The sequence below is a fragment of the Dermacentor silvarum genome, chromosome 3, assembly GCF_013339745.2.
Source record: "Dermacentor silvarum isolate Dsil-2018 chromosome 3, BIME_Dsil_1.4, whole genome shotgun sequence".
NCBI classification, from domain to species: domain Eukaryota; kingdom Metazoa; phylum Arthropoda; class Arachnida; order Ixodida; family Ixodidae; genus Dermacentor; species Dermacentor silvarum.
In genome coordinates, this window is record NC_051156.1 from 199,793,602 (window position 1) to 199,819,307 (window position 25,706).

The 25,706-nt window shown below is 48.0% G+C and overlaps 1 protein-coding gene across 1 annotated transcript in view; it reads left to right on the top strand.

The window, feature by feature from the left end:
- Positions 1–25,375, top strand: part of LOC119445144 (uncharacterized) — a 62,276-nt gene extending 36,901 nt beyond the window's left edge. The window contains exons 7-19 of the mRNA XM_049664897.1: positions 840–945; positions 1,702–1,856; positions 5,901–5,984; positions 6,710–6,806; positions 10,389–10,657; positions 11,629–11,757; positions 12,114–12,160; positions 12,822–13,808; positions 13,846–14,495; positions 15,230–15,334; positions 15,562–15,669; positions 18,126–18,422; positions 22,468–25,375. Of these exons, the coding sequence (XP_049520854.1) occupies positions 840–945; positions 1,702–1,856; positions 5,901–5,984; positions 6,710–6,806; positions 10,389–10,657; positions 11,629–11,757; positions 12,114–12,160; positions 12,822–13,808; positions 13,846–14,495; positions 15,230–15,334; positions 15,562–15,669; positions 18,126–18,422; positions 22,468–23,916 (4,483 nt within the window). The 3' untranslated portion in view covers positions 23,917–25,375. The remainder of the gene's footprint in view (positions 1–839; positions 946–1,701; positions 1,857–5,900; positions 5,985–6,709; positions 6,807–10,388; positions 10,658–11,628; positions 11,758–12,113; positions 12,161–12,821; positions 13,809–13,845; positions 14,496–15,229; positions 15,335–15,561; positions 15,670–18,125; positions 18,423–22,467) is intronic.
- Positions 25,376–25,706: the final 331 nt, after the last annotated feature.

Sequence of the window (25,706 nt, forward strand, 5' to 3'; positions counted from 1 at the left end):
ACGGCTCTGACCTTTGTATGCGCTGTGCTTACGCCGCTCAGTTTGCGTTGAAGCAATAGACCGCACGAACCTTCGCTCGCTGTGGCGGCCGCGCTTCCCCACGCCAGCATTTTGACAGTGATTGTCTGCGGTCATCGAGTGTGATCTATTCATGTTTGCTTGTGCGCGCTGACACCACACTTGTTAATTAAGTTAGTAAGCGAATGTGTCAAGTTTATGCAGCCGATAAAGATACTATCCCTACTCCTTATAGCACTCTACTAATTATCTATCGCAATTTATGCTTCGCCTTTTGGGCGAAACTGCGACATTTTTTATTTCGATTTCTTCCATGATTCAAAGCCAAACTTGTGATTGCCGATGTCGTAATGCATAATTATAGCCCTTAGGGTCGTAACACGTGAAAGAAATAATTAAATGCGGGCTTTTCATTGTTTTATTGCCTCAGTAGAATGATGTATTGTTATTACTCACTTGATAATATTTTACTTCCATAATTTCGTTAGAATACGTCATTGTGCGAAGGCACCTACGTGCAGAAGTGTCTTTATGTTATTTTCTTAAACAATAATGTAGCACAGAAATATCGCTACTGTGTTGTCCTTTGCATGCCGTTCATTTGCCACGTTTGCTTCGCTGGGCCTCGGACACATTGAACCCACCCTCTCTTTCCATGTGTTGTCATGGGAAACCAACTATCATTCTTTCTTTGCAAGAAGACGTCACCGTATCGAAACTTGCAAATTGCTGCGCGAGTCACGCGTGATATCATTCAGTAGCTTCCGTTCCCCTTGATACGCTCTATTCATCTTATCTTCTCTCTCCTTTGCCTCTTGCAGAGGAAGGATGCAGGGCGGAGGTGATATCAACTCAGCCCTTGGCTGCCTGCCGGACAAGCTCAAGACCGAGCTGGCGCTCCACGTCAATCTTAAGACGCTAAAAAAGGTATGCTCGCAACTCGACCATAGCGCTCGAACATGCGTTTCTATAGGCGGAGCTTGTGGGCCATCAGCACGATAGAACATTACCCCCATCCTGGTGGTTAGAGTGGCTCAGTGAACATGGCCCGCTCCACTGGATTCGAGGCGGCATATTCTCTGTGTAAACGTAAAATTTACCGATACCCTGCACAAGGACCTGTCACAGAGAAATCTTGAAGTCACCTTAAACTTTGTCCATGCGCCTGAACGAGCTCATCTTTATTCAACTGACCAACGCTCACTCACCATGACAGCTATTCTGGAAACAAAGAAACGTTCTCCCTTTTGAAAAAATTGTGTGCTTGCACAATTGGGAGACCCTTTATGCTTGCTTTCCTATCTCGAGATGAGAAATTATGGGAGGGCAAGTGTACTTTGTAATTACGTTCGCTGATAGCGACGCAGAAGTATCTTCCTCTGCAATACTGCTCCAGAATTGTGCTAATTGCGGAAGTTTAGGGTCGGCCCATTCTCTCGTCACCCTGCGCCCGACAATAGCTGATGATAATAATGATTATGATGACAATGAAGACGATGATGATGATAACGACCCAACCTCTTACGTGAAACAGTGTAATGGTACATGCTACCAGTGTTGCTATTGCCTTCTTTGTGGCGTACCTTGGTATGCGGTACATCTGGTGTCTTTGTCACTGTTCGACTGGCGTACTCCGTCTCCTGATGTGACCTCTTTCTGTCTGCTCCCCTGTGATCCTCACAGGTAACGATCTTCCAAGAGTGCCAGCCCGAGTTCCTGCACGACCTAGTGCTCAAGATGCGTGCCTACATCTTCACCCCCGGGGATCTGATCTGCCGAAAGGGAGAGGTCGCGCGAGAGATGTTCATCATCGCCGATGGCATACTCGAAGTGATCAGGTGGATGTCGCTGTGTTTCCTTGTTGAGGATTGCTTTCCGATCATTGCTTTTGTGTGTGTGTGTGTGTGTGTGTGTGTGTGTGTGTGTGTGTGTGTGTGTGTGTGTGTGTGTGTGTGTGTGTGTGTGTGTGTGTGTGTGTGTGTGTGTGTGTGTGTGTGTGTGTGTGTGTGTGTGTGTGTGTGTGTGTGTGTGTGTGTGTGTGTGTGTGTGTGTGTGTGTGTGTGTGTGTGTGTGTGTGTGTGTGTGTGTGTGTGTGTGTGTGTGTGTGTGTGTGTTCGCTCACTACCATCACTTTTGCGAGCCACGTTGCGAGCCACGTTGAACTAGGTCATATGCTTGAAAACAAAGCGTCGTGTGGGTATGTGTCGTTACGATAAAGCAACAAGCAATAATAGTAGTAGAACTGAGTAAAAGAGAAAGAAAGAAACCGACGTGCTATTTTCAGCTTTAATGAATGCCACCACTTTCGGTGCCTTAATAATTTGCGTCACGAGGTTAATGATGTTCGAGGGAAGAAATCGAAAAGCAAGCAAGTTGGCGATGGCGCGTGTCCTTTTTGAGAGCACGAATCGAACGCACACGTCCTGGAAACGGCGGACACCGGATGCCGAAACTAATGACGTGCCTTCACTGGAAATTCTCGCTCGCGTGCAGCGCCTCGATAACGGGGAGTGAGCCGGCTAATGTGTTTAACGAATCGCTTTTTACAGATCCTATCAAGTAAACAATAGCAAACCTTGTATATCTTAAACCCCCACTGATTTCGTTACGGTCGTCGTTCAGATTTCAAGCCTTGTGTTAATGACTCTTTCTACTGATTTATTTGCTTACATTTATTGACTGATAACGTGGTTGGAACGTGACACACGAACCCCGGTGTTAATTAATGGTCGATATGGGCGCTCGTTACTGGGACGACACAGTGTTGGCTACGCAGGCTCCCCCACATCCCCCACGCAGCGAACTTACCGAGTAAGCGCTAATTTGGCCCATTACTAAGAAATTACAGCTTAGGCAAAAAGAACTGGCTTGACTAACCTTCCAACAAATAAGAAAACAACATCACTGCAGAAGTCGCATGGCAACAACTTCCAATTCAGTAGAGGACAAGCTACTTAGCTACTGCCATAGCATGCTACTGCTGCAGTTGCCGTCAGCCGAATAGTCACTGAACGCATTGGGATCAGTACAATGTATGGTAAGGGTTATTGCGAGTGATTAACTGGTTTTTCACTTAAAACTTAAGGAAAATGTACAAACAGTTCTCACTCTATTAAATAGATACTTACTTAACAAAGAGTGCAAAGTTATTGCGGCATTCCCTGAACTCATTAATCGATAACCAAGGGCTGTACGTGTCACATACCTACTCTTCTGCCTACTTCTTAGTTGATCGATACTCAGTCTCTCTTGCGGGTGAACACAGAGAAAGGTTTGAACCAAACGAAAGATTCTTAGGTGTGAGTCTGGCATACGTTTCGGCAGAGTAATGTACCTTTGGGGAGGGTGCTCCCGTAATTTTCGATGATTTCATTTTATAGAAGGTTACTTGTATGAAAGAACGTAGAGCGCTGTGCGAATGAAGTCTCAACGCGTCGACTGTTAATGCTTAAGGTCCCAAAGTTTTACACGGGGTTTCAGGGAGCGCCGTAGTTCAGGCTGGCCACCTAATTTTGACCACTCGTATTTCGACCACTTCGACTACACACTGTAGCGTTTCCTGGAGTCAGCCCCATTAGAATACCGCTGCTACAATTAAGAATCTAACACCAACCTTTTGCACGCTAACTGTGCTGTTTACCATTGTTTTGTTTACTCTTAGGTGAGGAACCAGGCTTCCTTCCGCTGCTAGAACTACTATTTTGAGTCTCGAATGCTACTTGGTCACAATTCTACTTGTCCAAAATGCTACTTGGCCACAAATTCTAAAGCCATCTTTCATGTTGACCCGTCTTTGCGAGCACCCAGGCTTTCGGCTCTGGATAATGCTGTCACTGGCCCAAAGTGGGGCCCAGGTGGGCTTCATTTATTAGTCTTCGGAGGCGTTCTTAATCGAATGACTCGTGGGAAGGGGGCGTTCGTGTTCCCTTTGTTGCGAATTCTCTCTGACGCGGGACAAAGAACCGGAGCTCCCTACTCGTCGCGCGACTTCGTTCCAACGAACAATCTTAAAACGGTGTGTCGGTTTGTACGACATGCGGGAGCGGCTTTACACCATCGCTCTCGGCGTTCTCCCTCGCTGTCCTCGCCTTCGTGTTCCCGCCTCACGCACCTCCTCTTTCAAGTGAGGATTTGCGCCTGTACTCATTTTAAAGCCACACCGTTTCTCAATTGGGCGAAGCAAGCAAGGCGGGCTGTCGGAGCGCTGCGCAGCAACCGCGCACAATGTTTCAAAGTTGAGGCCACTTTACGTAAGCCGTTGGGTCAACGCTCCTCTATTCTGATAAAGAAACCGAAGTGAGGAAGGGTTACGCTTGTGCTCCTATGCAGTCCGGCCAGGTAACTCTGGTCGCCGTGTATCATACGGTATGGGCCTCCCCGTGTTAGATGCACGATCTACATCCCATATGAGGTGATTCTTGCTTGCAGAAGCTCAGGGCCACCGCTACTTTGCCATTCCCCAACCACCCTCCTTTTGCCCTGTTTGGCCACGAAACAACCTCTCCGTAATGTTCCATTCATTAATTCCTACAGCGACGTCATAAACAGGCCGTCAATGGCATAAACGTGCGGTGTCTTCTTCGTTTAATGGACTGGTGAGTTTAAGAGCAAACTATAACTCGAATGCTCTTATCTAAATACATCGCATTTAAAAGAAGAAGTTAACGTCTTCAGTGACTTTAGGAGATAGGTTTTTTCATTTAGGCTACTAATTTTCTTTAAGTGCAAATTTCAATAAATTCATGGATCAGGTGTACAACTACGTAACTCAGCAATAAAGAGAGAAAAAAAATACGTTATCGAAATTCTGTGCACTGCGTCTAATAACACACATAAATCAAACGGATAAAATTGATGTAATATGCACCGCTCTGAAATATTCCACTAATTTGTTAGTAGGACTTTCGCGAAACCCTCGTAGACATTGTAACAATCTCATGTAAGTTGAAAGTTCATACATAAAATTTGTCCGCTTGAGACGCTCTCATAGGTGAAGTTTACGGAAGAGCTATAACTATATTTAGCGGGGAGTTTCGGATTTGTAAACTTCGAGCTTCTGTTTTATATTATAATTTAACTTACCAATTTCCGGCAATTTTTGTAAGAAAGAAAACTTCTAGGTGCTACACCGGAATTATGCTTCCAAGAGTTACTAGAATTTGCTTTTCTCTCACAAATGTGTGCGGCACCTCTCGCCGGTTGCTGGGAGACCGACTGCTTGTCGAACGCGGGCTGTCATGAATGCACGCGGACACAAAAATGCAGCAACTTCCACATAAATGCGACACATTTCATCCGAATTCGTCTAGTTTTTGTCGCATTCAATATTTCAGTGTTTCGCGTGTATTTGAATAGAAAAATTGTACTTAGCCCATAGCTAAAGCTCCTTCTTAAAGAGAGTGAGGAGGGTGACATGATTATGGTAGCGGTGAGCGTGCGCATCTACATCTATGTGAGCTCGCGCGCGCAAGCGCATTCTTGTGCGTATGCATTCTTGTGTGTGTGCGTGCGTGTGTGTGTGTGTGTGTGTGTGTGTGTGTGTGTGTGTGTGTGTGTGTGTGTGTGTGTGTGTGTGTGTGTGTGTGTGTGTGTGTGTGCGTGTGCGTGTGCGCGTGCGCGTGCGCGCGCGTCTTCGTGACCGTATTTTATGTATGAGAGCTTATGTGTTTGTATTTGTTGGTGGAATGCTCGTATACGCATGACTTATAGCGGCACAGCTGAATGTAGCTTTCACACGTCGTATTTTCTGCCGGGAAATTGACCCGCCAATGGAGCTCTCTTCTATACGCATTCAAGGATACTAATAGTTTGCAGCTCGAAAATGAACGTCTGTTCATGACTGATCTTGTTTTTTTTTTTTTTTTTTTTGCTGTTTCTTCCAGCGAAACTGGAAAAGTGCTCACTCAAATGAAGGCCGGTGACTTCTTCGGTGAAATCGGCATCTTAAATCTGGACGGATTTAATAGGTAAGTTCGCGCTGGTTATTGCATCATCTTTGCCATGATATTTCTTCAAAGAAGAAAAAAAATAGTCAGTGGCAACTTCCATTCGCGCGCCCGTGATCTACTGCTAAATCGCCGGTCTTTCTTTCTTGGAGATGCTATTCGTGATTTAGAACTGTAAGAAGCACGAACACACAGTCCGGGTCAAAGTTGACTAGAATGTTCGTAGCAAAATGCTAAAGTCTCTATCCTTGTGAGAAGGTTGTAATAAACAGTGTTATATTCCCTTCTGAACTAGGTAAATTTAGCTTTCCCAATACAGACCAACACAGTGGCAGGGCAGAGTGAAAGTTAAACTTAGTTCAGAGAAAATAAATTGAAATCAGTTGAGAGCTTACTTATGCTCCTCCCCCCCCCCCCCCCTCCAAATAAAGTAAAATAATAAAATAAAGCCTGCTAGCTCTTGCCGACTAATGCTGGCTAGCCAATAGATTTTTGGGCTTATGATGAGAGTCACAGCAGTAGCGATGTTCATTGATCTGTGTCAACATTGCAATAAAGATTTCCAGCAGACAGCACTGGCATGGACAGAAGGGAAGACGTCTATGTGAATGCTTTCTGCTGCAAACCTCAATCGTTATTTTTAGCCAACGAGGTCAGGTAACCACTATTCTCTGTCAACTTTCTTCTTCTTCTTTCTCTCTCTCTCTCTCTCCGCTCTTTCCTTCCTCTTTTCCTGGACGCAACAGGCGAACGGCTGACGTCCGATCTGTAGGCTACTCGGAACTGTTCAGTCTCTCTAGGGAAGACGTTCTCTCTGCCATGAAGGACTATCCCGAAGCTGAGGTAACTGCCTCTTACTTCTTTCTTCCCCGCTTTTCACATCTCATCTGTCTATACTTCCCTGTTACTATCTCTCCGTCCATCCTACTCAGCCTGAGATACAAATGAATATCTATAAGCTAATGTAGGATTCAATGGAGCACAGACGAGGGGCAGGGTTTGGAGGTTGTCGCCGACCGAAACATCAAAATAAAATGTCTTTTTCAAGATGGACTTACTACTTACTCATATATATATATATATATATATATATATATATATATATTCAAGTTATTCAACATAGTTAAGATGATATATTTAAATTATTAGACGACAACAAACAATGACACGAAGGACAGCACTTTCTGCCATCCAGAAAGTAGATCCGAAGACTGCGCTTGTGGTAGCTCAGTCGGTAAGACCATCGCACACGTAATGCGAAGACGTGGGTTTGTATCCCACCTGCGGCTAATTGTTTTTTCATCCATTTATTTATCTTTTTTTTTAATTCAAGTAAGAGCTACAATCTCCCCTTTGCTGTCCTTGGTGTCATTGTTTGTTGGCTTCTTATAGTCCGAGTAATAAAAGTCGGGACCCTCCATTTCCTTTCTTCTCGATTATATATCGCCTTCTTCGCTCTCTTCACCGTAACAAAATATATATATAACTTGTCCTGGTTGTCATGGTTTCTTGCCAAGATTTCAACCTCTGCCCCTTAGACAGAAATCTTGGGTGCGCTAATGGTAGGTTTTAAGCCCGCTTGTTGGCGGCCCATGAAGCATATGGCATGCCAAGCTGAGCGATCATCTGCTGCTGACTTTTTTCGTTGCCGGAAGGGGTCGACGTTGCTTTGGTCCTGACAGTGCGCTTCCGGGCTGGAGCTCCTAATGCGCTGAAACATCAATGCGTGGGAGAAAAAAAAGGGCATTAAGAGTGCAGGAAGTGGCCGTAAGCGGATTAACTTGCGGTCGGAGAACCTTGCCGTCACACGAGAACAAGAAGATGGAAAGAAAGGGCAGAATAAAAACAAATATGTCTTGGAAGTGCTAGGAAAGGACTCAGTTAAAGACATATGTAAAGATCGAACTACGGTGAAGCCCGAATCACTGCTAGGAGGAATATATGGGCAAACTGGTGGGAAACAAGGCCTCGGTAGCCGAAAAAAAAAACAAGGCGGTGGAGAAACAAGAACAAATAGGGAGCCAATCGAACAAAGGACAGAGTGAGGTGTAGGGGAAATGCGGGCAGACCAAGAGATCAGTGCCGCAGCTGGCATGCGTAGATGGGATCTGGGACAAGGCGCCGACAAAGGAAGACTGAATTCGAGAGAGCCTAGTGAAGCCGAATGTCAGAACACTAAAGAGAGAGGTTCAGGTGGGTCGTACGCATCGGCAATGTAACAGGGCATGGAGGGTTGGTGAAGATAAGAGATCATTTCAGATTCGTGGGGAAATTTCCGCGACGGCTGAAACAGGCGCGCGCGCATAGGTCGTATAATCATTCTAAAATGAGGAGGACCTCAGGATTACCGTGCCTACGCGAACTCATTAACTACTCTTCTTATCCGTGGCTTACCTTTTTTCGTGACTTGTTGGTTTCCCTTTTTTTTATTTAGCTGTACGCGACCTTCTTAGTCAAATGTCTATTGTCAGTGTTTCGATCTCAAACACCCACACCGTATGGTGATTCTCCTGCCGCATTGATCCTTGCTTCTTTGATTATGTAATGTCATATATGAAATCCTCCACGAACAATAGAATGAAATGTCACGCGCGGAATTTGCGCGCGGTTCCAAAGCTGTTCCGTAATATGATTGAGTTGTCTTGAAAAAATGAAAAGGTCGACCAAACAGGCATGCTAACCGCTGCCCCACCGGAGGAGGAAAAAAGGGTTGTCTCTTCCCCTTTACCCTCTAAGCGTGGTGGGGACCGCCCTGTTTTCTCTTAGTGACACGGAAGATCTTAAAGAAATGCTGTTAGGCTTAACTGGGCTGCCTTGCGCGTTGTTTAGGCCTTGTGGGAAAGCCGCAAAAGACGCAGACGAAGGATCATATACGGGTGTATCTTCAGTCTGGCCGCATGGTCTACACTTTGTCGTGGTAGTTGCTAACTATATAGTCGTAACAGCATTCACAACCTTGGTATAGGTGCAGTTGCTAACTGTATAGAGATAGTAACATTACTGACTAAATAAGCTAGTCACTGTTAGTAATATGTCTCAGCTACCAATTAAAAATTAAAATACAGTTAGCACCGCCGGGTACAAAGTTTCTCGTCTATGCGCCGTTCTGGCAAATTTCCAAGTGGGTCCGATAAATGCGTTATAGGCAAGAAACTGTATCCGGTTATGGTATACTGGCATTTGGAAACTGATATACTCACTAATGCCACAAACTACCTTGTTTAGACAGTATTTTTACTAACGTTACCAACTTCAGTTATACCAAGGTAGTGAATGCTGTGGCAAATAATAACTACAACGACCTCTTTTACGGAGCGCAGGGGGGAACCCAATTTTAGAGGGTTTAGTTAGCATTACTCAGTTGTCCACGATGCACCGTTGTGTTGGTGTTTTTATGGGTTTAACAAGTGTGAAGTGTGAACGACGAGGTGGAGACAAGAATCGCTTTCTAACGCACCCTTGTCAACATCGTTCACAGGAATGCATTAGAAAGCGGAAAGTACAACAATGTAATCGTAGAACAGGATGAAAATGATGACTAGGAGATGATGTAGCGCACGATGCACATCGTATGAAAAGTCTAGGGTCGAATTGCAGTGAAGCTCGAGATATCGCACTGACGTTGCGAGCCAGTACAAGTTGTTTCCCTTTCAAGGAACAGTAAAACAACACGTACTGTCACGCTTACGCTTTATGACCGGTGTGCACAGGCGCCTAAAATAGCGTAATTATGTTTCGAGGAGCACTACTCTTAGCTAAATCAGCGAGTGTAAGGTAATCTTTACTTCGGGGTTTGTAATTGCTACACGGGGAAACCTGGTGCGGACTGCTGTGATCGTCACAGGACCTACGTTGTTGTACTTTCGGAATGCAGAAAATGAGAATTATAGACCTAAACAATGCCACACACTTTGTAATGTGTGCACATAATTGTGAAATTTTGTACTGGATGCAGAAGCAGCGTACAAGCGTGGTGACTACAGGACAGTCACATCAAAGTATCAAAAATGTTACTTTGCTGCTGGTGCAAACTTTCGATAGCAACACGATTACGCTGCTGCCGAAAAGTTACGCCAGCAGCGAAGTAGAATACACTTGATTGCTGCACTATTAGCTCTGTGTTTTGTCTAGCAGAGCTCTGCGGCATCAGGTGAATGGGGGGGGGGCACCTTGCAGGCCATTCATCCGGTAAAACACCCAGTCCGCTTTCGTTGTTTACCGGAATACCCGACACGCTAAAGCTACCTGGTGACGGGACGGAGGGGGGAATGACGGCTCTGCGAATCGGGTCTTATAATACAGGACACTACGACATCGGTAAACGGGTGCTTCTGGCATTATAGAAACAGTGGGTACGGTTTTGCAAGCCCGCAACCCGGTCTGTGCGTTTCGAGCACACCCTCCTTTTCTCCAACCATTTTGCAGGAGATCCTGCAGGCGATGGGTCGGAAGCGGCTCATGGAGGCGCGCCTGGCGGCGTCTGTGAAGAAAGCGGACGACATCATCTCGCGCAGCACCGGTGGAGGCACCGTCACCGGTGCCGTGCCGGGGTCGACGACGGGTGCCGGCGACGGCTCCGCGTCGCCCCAGGGCTCGGTGCACTCGAGGGGCCCGCGCTCCATGGACGCCATGCGTAGACTGCGCAAGGACGTCAAGAACATCAGGCAGCTTCTCAGGAGCCGCACCAACACCACGTGAGCAGGCTGTCCGTTGGTCATCGGCCTTAGTGTGTTCTAAAAAAGTGAAACGCGATGTCGTGGTACCCGTAGTCGAGGCAGCGTGTAAGCTATGGTGGCAGGCTCTGTTGAGGTTCATCTCAAGTGGTGACGAGCTGCGACAAACTTCGATTTGTTAGCCTTGTTCTTCCTCATATGCCGCAGCGCCCTCATAAATCCATCAGGTCAGTACATTATTGTCCAGTGACGAGTGAATAAGACAGGGTAGAAAGAAGTCATCAATGATAAAATGTCGGTCAACTAGGCAGTTGTTCACTCAGCCAGTAAAGTTTGTGTGACATTCATTAAGAACTCTTGTACATACTAGGCGGAAAAGCAAATAAGGCACGAACCAGCCAAAGCTTGATACTCCACGCTGTATACCAGATTGTACTCAGGTCAATCGGGACATTTTCTTTGATTTATGGGCCCTTATACAAAGCGCTGGACACTGTGATTAATGCATTGAGCCGTCACATATGCTGAAATCAGTCCTCGCTGAGGGCCTCATATGAATTTACGGCGTCCTTTTTTTTTCTCTTTTTTTTTTCGCCAGCTCAGTTGCCGGCTACGCTAACAAATCCGAACAATGAAAATATGAAATTCACGCAACGGCAGAATTCCCGACGGCTGAACCATCCTAATGTTCAATAAACCTCCAGGTTCCGATCAAACGTCGCCAGTACTCTTCATAATATAGATGTGAAACATAAAGTTTCTCTGTTTATGAACAAACAGCCACACTAAGTAGGCGAGGACACGGTTACCGTTTATCCATAAAAAATCGCGAGACACGCTCGTAGAAAACATCAGTGGAAATGCTTGCATATATGTATTTCATGCTGAACCCACATAGCCCTTATTGTAACGGTGTCAAAGTGCCAGTAAGATTTTCATTTCGTCGTACTTAGAAACGTGTCATGCACTCTTCCAATCCTTTTTATTTTTAGCACCCAGAAACCACCAGACATACAGCTTGAAATGGACCCTGTCCTGTCCTCAATGGATGATCACCAAGAGGACAGCGAGGCGGTGACTCCATCTACACCGGTCACCAAGTCATTACATAAGTTGCTAAGGTCAGCCGCTTGGCTCAGTCGGTGCTTGCTTGTATCGTGTTGCTTGCGTTGTTTCCTGGTAAAACTATTTGCGGCAGCGAATTTATGCACGTCTTTGAAGTGTTCGGATACGGCAGCCAGAAATTATTGTGAACTAAATGCCTGGTATACATAAGCCCATAACCAATTGTTTTATCTTGTTCTAAAAAGCATAAAAAAGAAACACGATTGATCAAGAATTGGACCTAAGACTGTGTTTACAAAAAAACGAGTAAAAAATAAATGATGCTGCAGTCGCAATAATAACGGCAACTTCAGCGAGAGAGATGAGAAGTAGTGCTATCTAATATTTTGCCTAATTTCACGTTGCCTTTCAGGCGGTTCCAAACCCGCCAGGATTCTCAAGGAGGCCAAGCACTCAAAGGTAAGAATGCTTTCTACACTAGCGTAGCACAAGGTCTTGTTATTTTTTTCACCATCCACACTTCATTGTAATTAAAAATATTCGTAAATTATCACGCCATAGATTAAATATACATCAAAGCGCTTCGGAACACTTTCTGATCTTTCAGTCGAAGCACAGATCGTGATAATCGTGCTACAGCACTACATGAACACGAGATGCACGCCTCTTTTGAGTAACATGAATGCTAGATCACAGGATGGTTTCTAGAGAATTCATTATCGTCCTTTATTTGAATGATCTTAAAGTACATGTTGGCGCCTTCAGGGGGTGGTGCCGCGGCACCGCGGCTACTCCACGTCCCGTGTAAGACAAGATTAAATCACTAAATGCGCAGCAAGAAACTCGGCACATTCAGAGAGCTTTAACACATAGAAAGTGTTGCACATGAGTCCAGAAATCCATAAACGTTGTACATGCGTTTCTCCGGGCTTCATTACACTTATCTTCTTAAATGACTCGTGTCGTTCGGTAGTATGTGCCACCGTCCATCTCGGTACCTGTAAGACCCTTTGCACAATAGAACCAATAGAACACTTCGCTTCTTGCGCCTGTGCTACCTGATCAGCTGGTAAAGGTGGGCGTGTCGGAAGTTGTCTCAAGTACTTTGCACATACCGCAGGCCTTGTCACCAGCATGTCATGCATCAAGGGCGAAGAAGAGCTGGCCGACCTTGCCAAGAGACCATCGGCTCTCAAGAGCATGGGCCCATCTATGGGGACATCTACCAACCAGGAGTCCAGCGGCAGCAGTCCCGTACAACCCATCGGCGCTGGGCTTCCTCTGCTGACGCGCATCAAAATGCTCCGGGATGCAGAGAAAGCAGCAAAGGCTTCGGCTCCCAGCGACGCCCCTTCCAAGCACGTGTCGATTTCGCCCGGCACTGGAGGAGGCGGCGGCGTCCGATCGCGCCGCGAGTCGTACGCACAGCAAGACCGCGCGACCACGCGCCTCGAACCGACAACGCACTCGAGCTTGCTCGAACGGCGAAGGCTGTCGCGGCTGCAAGCAAGCATGTCCTTCGCCTCACCGGAAGTGACAGCAGCCGGCAGGTCGTCAACGGCAGAGAAGGCGGGAGCGGCGACGTCTCGCAAGAGCGTCGCCGACCTCCTACAGCGGCTCAAGCCTGTTGGCGACTCGACGAGCAACAAACAGCCAACACCGACCGTCACGCTCCAGGTGCATCCGCCCCCACCCAGCGACCCGGCCGCCGAGGCGGTGGCAAACCAAAACATCCCGCTCCTCAAGCGAGTCCTCCTGCTGAAAGCCATGGAGGACAAGAAGGAGAAAGAATCCAAGCTTCAAACCACTACCACCGCAGCCGCAGCCGCGGCGTTGGCGCCGTCGGCGTCAGCGGACAAACCAAGTGCCTCAAGTAGTAGTGTTGTGTCTACAAAGCTCTCGCCTCCGCGACCGGACACGCTTTCTTTGAGTCCGCAGAGAGAATCCGCACCACCGGCAACATCATCGGCTCAGGCGTCCGTGCGAACCCAGCCGGCACCGGCGAGCGCAGAGTCAGGTTCCGACTACGGACCTCCGCAGATGTTGTCGCCTAAGTTTGAACTGGAAGACGAGGTATTTCGCAGCCCCAGCCCGGTGTTAGAACCACGTGAGAGCAAACCGAGGCTAACCCACTGACGGTGGAGGTGGCGGGAGCGCCGTTAATGGCGGGGGCACCTTGCGGAGCGGCGGCTTCGCGACGGTTTCCTCGGGGCCACCGGTGACATCCGCCAACTCTGCCATTCTTTTACCGCAAGGAAGCGTGATCAGCATGTCGCAACGGGGCGCTTTGGACACGCTAGAAGAGGCGCAGCACAGCTCGGCCGACTCGGGAAGCCTAGACATCCAGAGGGAGCCGCAGCACCAGTCGCAACCGCAACAACAGCAGGTGGACGCCATGGCACGACTAGCACCCGTGGTACCGCCCGGTACGACTACCAACTCTCAGCAGTCCTTCAGGAGCCGACTGTGGAGCCGAAACACGATGGAAGGACATGCGGCGAGACGTAGCTTGCTGCAAAGAATGGAGGCCGTCGAACTCGAATCGACGGACGCCGGGTCGTACCAGGCGCCGCCGTCCAGGCGACCGCCGTCGCCAAGGACGACGACCCGAGCTCAGGGCAACGGCGGAGAGCATCTCAGGGGCCGCATTCGGAAAGTGATCATCGAAAGGCCGTCACCGGAGAACGGCCTGGAGCAGTGCCTTGTCTCGGAGCTGCTCACGCAGGAGGACGGTATCGAGCAGTACGTGGCAGCCGCCATGAAGCACATCAAAATTGCCTTCAAGACATACCTGGTGCGTGCAACTTCTTATTAACTCTCTGCTACGATGCAATTACATGGCTTAGCAGGGGTAAGCTAGCGAGAGTGAAAAGCACCCTGTTAGCTTTTCCGGTTCATGTGGTCACAGACTTCTTGCGGCTAGTCCCCCCTTTGAATTAGTCTTATGCGCACTGTTCAGCTAGAACATTGCTGGGCGTGTTTGTAACTCTTTTCTGTGTTCTGATCGTCACCGTTTTATATATTATTCAAGTTATCCGTGCAGGAACCTTCATGAAATGTAATCAATCAAATTAATTTAACTATGAGGCAATGTGTCTATGAAGTCAACTTCTTTGTTGTCGTCAGTGAGCCGCGTACTTGAGGCGCATATTGCGAGTTTCCAAACAAAACAAGGAGGTCATAGGAATATAGAAACTTGAGGTGACCAATGGTAGGCAGAACAATGAAAGATTCAACCTGGAGCCTGTGGCTCAACAAGATGACTTGTCTTCACCAGGGGCCAGGCAACGTTTTGACAAGTGGGTTTGTAGTCGTTACGGCAAGGAAGCGTCATGGCGTCGTCATAGCTTGCCCTGACGAGGAAATGTCTTTCTCTGCTTGAAACCAGCAAAGAATGAAATTATGCCAATGATTCATTGTCAGTCTACCATGGTACTTTCAAAGGCGTCAATAAGCGCAACTAAGTTTTTTAGGCTATTTACAGTACCGGGGCGCAAACATCTTTCTTTTATCTTTTTCCTCCCACAGCACGAGACCCAAGACGAACTACGTAATAAGGTAGCCCTTCTAGAAGATGACCTCAAGCGAAAGGATGCTGTGATATGTGACCTTCAGCGGAAGCTGCTTATAAAGGTGAGTGCAACGGGATCAGCTCACAAAGACCCGGAACATGGTATGTAATGCCATGGACGTGAGAGTGAAATTTTGGTGATAAGACGCTTACACATTGTCGAAAGCCCCTTGAGGTTCCTTGGAATCAAATCACACACGGCGTTCTACATGTGCGAATACATCAATGACTGTCTCGTGCATATGACTATAATTACCCTTCCTAATTCTCACGTGACCTTATTCGCCAGGAACAAGAACTCAGTCGCTTGGAGCAGGAAGTCAGCTACCTCGAAGAAGTGAGCAGCCTAAGCGACACTAGTTTGACTTGGTCCGATGAAGAGGACCTCGTATTGACGGTGAGATAAGGACTGCAAAATCTGATTTTCTTACTTCAAACTTGTAATACTCCTTTGACTTCTTTGTCAGCACTGAATTATTTTGCTTCCATTGTAGCGAACTACTCTTAATGTTGGTCAATAAGTAGATGTCAAATGAGTGCATTCTACTACTCTTGCAGTCATGGTCTCGCAAAGCTTTTCGTTTGCAATAACAGTTGGTCATAGGTTATCCATTTCGCTGCCAGAAACATCGTGACAGCCCACCAATTGCTGTCAATATTGACCGGTTGTCTTTTCGTGTGCAAACGAATGGCTCTGCGAAACCACGCCCTTTCTTGACTGGAGGCGATTTCTTTCAGTGCGTGATGCAGGGATACTCAAAGTAACGTAAGACGTCTAAAATTATCCACAAGTCGCTAAATCACTTCTAACCGGCTTTTTTGCGTTATTGTCATTTTCTCTATGCCTTCGTTGTAAGGCGGCCAACATGTCACCAATGACTACTACACGACGAAAGGCAAGACTAATCCTAAAACGCCAAACCATTAAACTAAACCTCAACTGCATGGACAGTTCTTTTTTTTTTTCAGTGCATGACTTGAGTTACGTGTCCTTCACCTCGGTCATAGTTACGAGTTCACAGTAGGACCTTCACCATCCCGAATGACTACACACCTCTATAGCTTAAGGAAATTAATCATGTGAGCATTCTTTGTTGTACTCAGCCATAAAGCGGTGTTCCAATTCCGATGAGTCTTCGAAGTAATATTTCAGTTCAGGCAAGATATATGAAATGTACCAGAGCACTGACTCACAGGAAAGACATTGTAACAACTGACAGCGAGAAAAAAAAAAGCTATCTGTTTTGTGTTTGTGGTATACAAACGTACATTTCACAGCAAAAATATTTCTCAGGGACTTGAAGATTTGAAATTATCGTCAGTGTGTGTACGAGGCAGGCCTCATCCTGGAACCCACATGTCGAAAAGATGACTTGTTTACATTAGAGCAAAGACGACTACCCTTATCAAAACATTGCCTCCAGGCTGAGGCTTCCCTTGTTCCATACACGACGATTTCGCTATGAAGAGGGACTTAGTTGTCAAACCAGTGATACATATTTTAATGACAACGTACTACTATGTGGCTAAAGCGTAGTGTTATATTCTGAAAACATGAGATGTCCCTCAAGTTTGGGAGGAAAAAATTTGACCTTCAGCCTCCTTCCCAGGCCTGCATCAAGGAATGCTCACTGTAAATGCATGTCTATAGAAGTCCACATAGGAAATACGCGGTGTGCACGACGCTTCACTTTTGCACTGACAATGCATCACACCACGACCAACAATTTCGCATTTTGGTGGCCCCTTGACCCCACGTAGAGAAGCGCATGAAAGAACCCTCACACTTTGAGGAACAAGATATAGGGATTTGCCGTCATCGTAATTGCAATTACTCAACAGCACTGCGCGTCAAGCAAATGAAAACCAAAAAACTAAACTTCGAATTACAACAGCTTTCGCAACCAGGTAAAAGTACCGGCTATATAGGACAGATGATGAGCATTTAAAATGACACTGTTTGCGTTTATGCTACGCTCCAGCTACAGCTTCCGCGACGTACTCCGTGTCATTCCTTACAGTGTTGGACTTGAAATCAGCTTTGAGCGACATATGACGGAATGCATTCCGCTATTCGTACCCGCAGAAAGAATGTAAGGCTTTGCAACGCAGACCACTCGGCAAATTCTATTCCAAGTGGCCTAACATCACCAATACAAGAAGCTCTGAATGTGCACTTAAGGAATGGCAACGAGTCCGTGAGAGTATTTCACGATAACGAGCGCTCTGGGTTTCGTTAAACATTGATCAGTTTGCAGTCAGCCAATAAAGATGCGTTATTACGTCATAACGCGTGTTAGAAGAGAAGAGTGTAGTAAAGAAGCGGGTTCCTAAATAGTACTGTGCAGCGTAGGAAGCAACCTCAAAGCGCATAGCCTAATGAGCCTGAGGCAACTACACAGATTGTATAGGTCTCGTGTTTGGTAGGCGGGCCACCTGCCTTTATGGACACTTAGCGATTATTGCCACACAGCCCATCATAAATTTTGTGCGCAGACTAAATGCCACGTTTAGCACAAAGCGACTGAGCGAGCGCTGTAGTCAGTGAATGTGGTGCTGTTAATTGTCTTTGATGCTTTAACTGCTCACCAATAGCCGCGATTCTGCGGGAAGAACAAAAGGTGCATATACCAGGATACAATTCTCGCGGCTTGTATACAGTGCGCGTAACCACGCCTCCCTGTGATGCCGCACAAGTAGCTGCTGTATAGTGCAATAATGTAGTTGGAGTAGCAGCCCTCTCACTCTGCTGCAAGTGTCTGAGCCCTGAGCGGGTGTACCGTGGCACGCTGTGCCTTCGTACCTCCTCCTCCCCCCCTTTCCCTCCTCCCCCAACCCTGCCCTGCCCAACAGAACGAGTCCGTGGATAGTGCACGAGCCGATCCCCTCCTCGAGGAGGAGGAGGAGGAAGAGGAAGAGGACGATGGGGGCGAGCGGGGGCGAGCCCGGCGCCTGGCCGCGCCGACCGCCGCCGCCGAGCACGTCGCCTCCTCGGCACGCGGAGGGGGGCGACCCTTCCTGTACTCGTGGCCCCGAGCCAGCCTTCCCAACGCGCGCTCGCACCACCGACACCGCACGCCCCACAGCTCGTCGTGGCATGAGCCTTCACTCTCGGCACTGGCCTCTGCCTCCGACTCCGCACTGTGTGGGGTACGTGCGGCGGCTTGTCACCGCGGCCCACCAATGTACTGGCTCGCCGTCACTCTCACCGGTGTGCTACCACGCGCGCACTCCAAGAAAAAGAGACGCACAGTCGTCGTCAATGTGAAAGGGAACAGCTAATGTTCTTCAAACACCCTTGGAGCTAAACACGCATGCCTTCCATAAAAGTGTTCAATGATACTAAAAGTCCAACAGAAAAAAAATTTATGTATCAGGTTCCTAGATTTGAACCCATGGACCACGAGTTATTCTCGCTAAGAAAAAAAAATCGCAGTTCCCTTTCATACTGATGACGACTGTACCGCTCCCCCGTAGCTTCGAGCGTGTGCTATACGCGCTCATGTCGTTCGAGGCAGGCTGGTTTGTGTATGCATATCTGCAATGGAACCTCAGAACGGACGCAAAAGAGAGAAGCAGCGTATGGGCCGGAGCCCAATGTGAACTTGCCTTTGTACACCTACTGTATTTCTCTTGCGTCTATTCGCTGCTCCCGCTGCAGTTATTGGGTACTAGCCGGTTCAAGCAACCAACTGTAATGGGCAGGCCTTGATGCTATCTGGCAGATGATGAGTACTGCAGGAAATCTTTAAACAGCAATGGAAGAGTACGCCTGGGTCCGGTGCCGAAGTTTCGATGAGAGGCCTTGTCTTGGCCAACGCGAAGACGCCCTTGTAGAAACGTTGACACCGAACTTGGGCACCCCTCCCGTGTCTCCCAATGTTTCCGGTGCATTTGTGTCAAATTTTGCTCGACAGAAATTTGGCCTTAAAATGTCTTTCTTCTCGAAGCTAGATTTTGGCGTAGTTAGCCGCTGCCCGCGAGAGCTCTCTTCTAGGGATGTGCAAAGAAACGTACATGTAGACAAGGCTGAGCGTTCAGCTTAACATCCTCACAGCTTTTCTTTCGCGCTCCGAACTGAGCTTCACGTACCATATTGTAGGCAAGCTCGTATCTGCACTTATCTGTTGTTTTCGCTTGCGCACCAACAACATTCTCTTAGTCCGCTGTTTTCATCTTTCATCACATTCGGCCAAATCTTTATCTTGCGAGTACCCTGAGATTTAGGGCTTCTGGAAGTGATGTTTTTAAAAGCAAATATAAAATTTTAAAGCGTTGATTAGCACAAATATAAATATGGCGGGTTTTTTTTTTCGTGTCTTGCTAACCAACAGTAATTGAGAGATGTCAGAGCCAACCGACCGTTAGCACTGGGCGTTTTTCCTCGCCCACTGAAAGTGCTTTTGAGACTTCTTTAAACGTATCATAAAAAGAAGGCCAGGACGTACAGGCATGTTTAGGTAGACACAGCGTGTAGCAACTGCATTCCGTAGGCATCTGCTTGGTTTGCTTCAGCTGTCTTCTACACCCGAAATGCATGCTCGAGAAGAAATCCCAATCGTTTTCTTGGAGTGCGCGCGTAATCTTCCACGCATACAGAAAACCCTACCTTCTTGTGTGTTTTCGCATTTTCACCGTTGTGAGCATAAATGCTTGCCATGCGCACTCCGCAGCAATCACTTCAGTGTTGCCGTTGAAGAACCAGTGCCAGCGTCACTCAAGCAAATTTTTGTCACAATCAAAGACCGGCCGAAAGGGGGCTCAATGCCCGACGTTTTTGTGTAGGCTAGAGGAGGATTCCACAGTCTAAGGAGACGCAAGGTGCACGATATTAACCTGCACAACATTTTTTTTTTCGCAAATTTCTATTTCTCAGCAAGTATTCCCACCTAAATTGAGATAAGTGTTGCGGCTCTTATGGCCAACCCTGTAGGCTGGCATGCGCCCGTCAACTGGTCTGCGTTCGGGCCTTTATCGCAAAGACCTCCAGTCAGTTCTTTGGTGAATGTTCAGCGTAACGTGCTTATTGATTCGTTTGCCTTTTGTATAACTCTTCTCTGAGGCGTGTCTCTCAAACACGTCTGTCAAGCAGTCATGCGCCAAACCGGGCCGAACGCAGTGCCGTCTATCGCGCTGTCAGGCCTGTGCCTTTTGTCGGTAGATGTCCGCACGCTGAAGCCCATACTTCAGCTCTGGTTCACTGGCATGCCAACCACTTTCAGTCCCTCCGACGCTAAGTACTTTACTAACGAACGTGGCTTTGCCGATTGAAGCACGTTCGGGGCGAAAGGGGACAGCTTGTTGGACGGAACGAACAGGAGCCCACCTTGCACACGCAGCCCCTACGAACTTATTTATCAAGAAAATAAACTGTTAACTCAGGGCCTTGCGGTATAAAGGAAGTTGCTAATCTGTACTGGCACAGCCAGTTTAAAACAGGCAACAGATCGAACAAGAAGATATTGGTGATTCAATATGTATGAAACTCAGAAGAATGTGAGCCCAGGATTGTAAGAAGCAGACACGTGCGTGCATATTCACTCCCACGATTTGTGAGCCGCTTCAAATAACTCATTGTTCTTGTTATCTTGTTTTAAAGCCTGGCAGGGCTTTAAACCAACGTGAGTTTAACGTCACGACGCTCGCGAGCCTCCCTTCGGTTTTGCATATTCTTATCTGGATCTTGAGTGATTGAATGAAAGTTATTGAAGGTTAAGCCAAACCAGATCGCTTTCCCAGGGAACACTGACGTCATTGTCACGTTATGACTGCCCGTAAAATCTCTTTTGAGGTCCAGGATCCGTGGAATAGCAACGGTGACAATCCGGCTATATGGCCAGCAGATTATTCGTCAGCTTAGCGATCAAACTAAGTACGCTGTTTTCTTTGCACGCAGCGAATCCTCATCGCCGAGATATGTCTGATGCTGAAAGTAGCTAAAAGAAACACGCGAGAAAACCTAAGACTATACTTTGAAGGGAGTTTACGTTATCGTGTTTTGATCTGAATACCTGCATGACCCGTAGCAAACATTGGATGGAGCTTGAAGGACTTCCCCTGACCTTGGTCTGATATAGCGTAGCTCGGGACTGTAGAGTAGAATGTAGATAGGTACCTGCTGTAGTCTCTGCTGAACAAGTTGCTTGGTCATGAGAAGACGCTAACCTGGTAAGTACCTGACACAGGAATACGTCTCACAAAGAGTTCTTTGCGGCTTCAGCAGAGCGTTTTCGAGGGTTCAAGCTGGTTTAAAATTTGTCGGCCCTAAAAAAACAAAAACTCGAGTTGAGTGAAGGCAGTGTTTCTGTTACCTGTTAAATAAATCTATGCTGGGCGTGACAATCGCGTGTTCTTCAACAGCTGGTTGCACCCTGCATGTGCTTAAAACCGCGCAACACCCTAAATTGCTTCTTGCGATGTGAGTGCCTCGCCGCCGTGTCTCGTTTTTCTTTTTTTTTTATATAAATCTAAACTGCCTTGCATCATTCAACACGAGACAATATTTTGTCATGCTTTCTAAATCGAATTTCTCCCTAAATCAGTCAAAGTAATAAACCTAAACCTTCTTAATATATTTTCCATAAGGAAGTGAAATCGAACTCACGCAACCAGCAAAAATATGGCACCACTTCGACAGCATATGGCATTGAATTGATTGATTCGTTATTTCTCATGCACTTGTTCACCTGTTCGGTGCATTCGATATTGTTTAAATGGATCTCTTCCTGCTCCTTGTCTTTTGGCTCACTATATCAGACGTCATAAAGAAGGCAATGGTTTTTTTTTTCTTCTCTCATATTGCTTACATGTGCATAGCTTGTAAGCATTAGTTACGTAAGCATGTAAGCTTACATAGCCTTACATCAGTGCACTGGAAAACTGTGATGGGGATTGCAAAAGTACTCCATCACTAGGCGTCATATTTAATAACAGCATGTTAACATGGTACTAACCTTTCCTAACTAATCCTGTAATACAGTTTCAAATCGAACACGAAACGCGCCAGAACAGCCGATAGAATTTTGAATAAAAATATAATTATAGTTAAACAGTGGTGTACCTTTCTATGCAGTCGGCTTTGTTCTTTTCTCGCTGTAGGTCAATGAGTTTGCTTCTTATTTAAGAACGGAAGCATGAATCAGGCTGCGATATCATCGTTTCGTGATTGGTCGCGTTGCCTTGCGTCTGGCGGCAGGTGGCAGCGGCCAGGCTAAAACCCGAGGACCTGTGGAAGCTGGAGTTCCCGGCGAGCCAGGACCAATCCAAGGCGACCAGCATCGACTTGAGCCTAAGCACGAGTAGGATGAGCAGCGGCGGCAGCTGCACCACGCTGCCGGACCTCGCGGCGCCGCAGCCGTTCAGCCCGCCCGTGAGGTCGGGCAGCGCGACCTCGCCGCTGCTCACCTATCCGCGACCGCCGACGTCGACCAACTCGGACGACTGGGAGGTGCAGATGCTCGTCGAAGAGTTCGAGAAGAAAGTCCAGGAGGAACAGTGCGGCAGCCGCCGCCACTCGAGCTGCGAGCCGCTGTCCTGGAGCCGAGCGCTCTCTCGCACACTGTCGCACGTCGCCGCCGCCGAGCCGCACCACAAGCGACACGCGACGTCCACGTCATCGCCCTTCAGCTCCCAGGAGGAAGGGCGAAGGCGGCGCCTGCGACGCAAGCACAGCCTGCGAGACGACCGCCTCCTGCGGTGCCTGGCCGGCCGCCAAGCCACGGCGACGGACGCCAGACCCAAGCTGACCCGGTTCGCCTCGCTGGACGTGCCTCGGTACCACCGCCAGCAGCAGAAGCAACAGCTGCTGCACAACCACTACGGGGACGAGTCCGGTGAGGCCGGGGCATTTCCCGAGAGCAGCTCCAGCGACCACCTTAGATCTAGCTCGTCCCGAGGCGCAGCGCTCAAGCGGCGCGCCTTCTGGCAGTCCCGGCAGCGGCACAACACGTTTTTCGCCGGCCAGCCGAGCTCGTCGGGGCTCGCCAACGACAAGCAGAGGCTCCTCGGTGCCTGGCGTAGTCTAGACGAAGAGTGCGAACCGCCCGAGGACGACCACCGCCGACTCCAGGAGACGTCCTTCTCCAACGAGTGCCTCTGGCAGCCGAGCCCCGCGCGTTCTCAGCCCGCCGCGGTGCTCGTGAAGCAGGCGTCCGCGGTGTCGTCGTCCTTCAGCTCGCACATCGCAGGCTGGCCGTCCACTCCGTGCCTGCCGACCATCAAGGAGGACACGGGGCCCGGAGGGGCCGGCGGTGCCGGAGGAACCGGCCGCCACGACTTGACCAAAGCGCTCAAGCTCTCTTCGAGTGGCTCTCGGAGCTACAGCGAGAACTGTCTCGCCGACGCCGACGTGGGAGCGGCCACTCAGCTGTCCCTGACGAGACGAAGCTCGTCGAGCGGCGGCGGAGGCACGTCGTCTTCGAACTCCTCGACGGAGACGACGATACAAGAGCCGGCATCGAGCCCACAACAGAGGCAGCAGCAGCAGCAGCAATGCATTTCTTCTTCTACGAGGACGACTGTGGCAATGACCGAGACGATCGCGAGATCGACGGGAGGACTGACGACCGTCTCGGCGGTGCAGGGCAAGGCCGACAGCGTAGCGATATCTATACCTGACACGGAACCCATCTGGAGTTTACCCTAGCGCTATAAGAAAGAGAAACACAGACACACAGACACACAGTCTCACCGTAGCGAGAGTACGTAGAGACCTTCCTCGGTTCGGAAATTGCTCTTAAAGAACGCTAGAGGAAACCAGCGCTTGAGCGTATGCATGGCCTTTGATTCAGTGTGATTGGTTGTTCCGAGTCACGATGTCGTGCACGGTGTCGTGTTTCTGTCCTGGTCGAGGTTTACGCGTCTACGAGCGGGGCGAGCTTTGGTTAATCGTTGAGGCTGTCGCTTCATTCATTATTTAACGCTTCATTCGTTTTGTCTTTTTAGATCGTAATTATTTGCGCAACGTTGCAGTGCAAAAAGCTTGCATTTTTGTATTTGCTGAACATGACTTGCGATTTCTTATCGTATTGTCAACTGGTTGTACCGTTATGCAGAAACGGTAACATCGTTACGATACAGCACGGTTAACCCTCGTGTCACAGGTGCATTTTCAATGACCATTGAAACCAACGACCGTCGATCTCAACGACCAATTCACTCTACTACTTAAGCGCCTTTAACGACAATTGACTCCATTGTCATTGTCTCGATCGACGGATCATTTGATAAAGCCTACCGATAGCATCCTTAGCGTAATTGATAACATGGATAACGTAAGGCGTATTTTGATGTCTTCTTCAAAAGAATAGCTGTTTCTTGAACAAATCTTTATCAGAGTCATATACGGTATCTACCGCCGCCCTGGTTTCGGCAGATGAACACTTCTAAGATAATTCAAATTGCTCCGTGGCGGCGATGGAATCGGGTGAGCTTGCAGGTTTTATTTGCAATTTCAATCGTAGTTGAAAGTGCGCGCGTGGCACGAGTATTACTTGAATAGATCAGATAGGCAATCTTACTAAAACGAATATTTACCAGCTCAAGAAACCGCGTTAATGCAACATATACTATACTCCGCTGCTTAAGGCACGCGGGCTGTTTCGCGCTGTCGTACGTGGAGTCTTCTCAGATCATATATATGTTCAGGCTGCGAGACAAGATGGCATGCTGCGTAGCGAGTGAATTCGCGTCTGACTGCCGCGGAGTACCTCGATATCGCTCCGCAGTGGGTTCAGTAAGCAGAATGTGTTTTGTTGAAGCAATGCTGTTACAGTATCGTCTCGTTACAATATTGTCCGAATGTCGGGTTCTGGAACATGTTTGCTGCCCTAGATCCACGGTGCTGGTGCTTCTTATTATATTAACATTGTCAACACTTGAATAGTGTACTTGAAGATGGTATCAAGGACAGGGCGCCGTTATGCAACTAGCAAGGTACTATCAACTTCTCTCGAGGCCCGCTGGTGCTATTGGCCGCCGTTGGAAGAGGAGCCACCATTACAATTCCTTCCGTTGCATATAATTAGTATGTCAGAGGCCATTTCCGATGAAGACCAATCTTTTCGAGACACCAATTCACGCTTACAAAGTGCATCATGGTTATATAAAGGGAAAAAAAAAAGGTTCACAGCAAGTTGGGGACCACTGTTGATCAAATATTACGTGTAAATTTTGGTTCGGCACTTATTCGAATGTGGTTCGTAAAGCGTGAGACGACGTAGGCCAGCGAACGGTCGCTGGTGTCATAGTATATAGCTTTTGCTCTCTATAGTCAGGCGTCGAATGTTGCGCGTATCGCTTCGTTACTGTGTTTGCTTCAATCAGTGATTTCCTCCACTGTAGCCAATAATCGTCGACCTTCTGTGAAGCGCGAGGCATGGTTGCGGGACTGCTCCCCGAACTTTGAGCCTGCGCTGCCAGTCGCGTGATAACTGG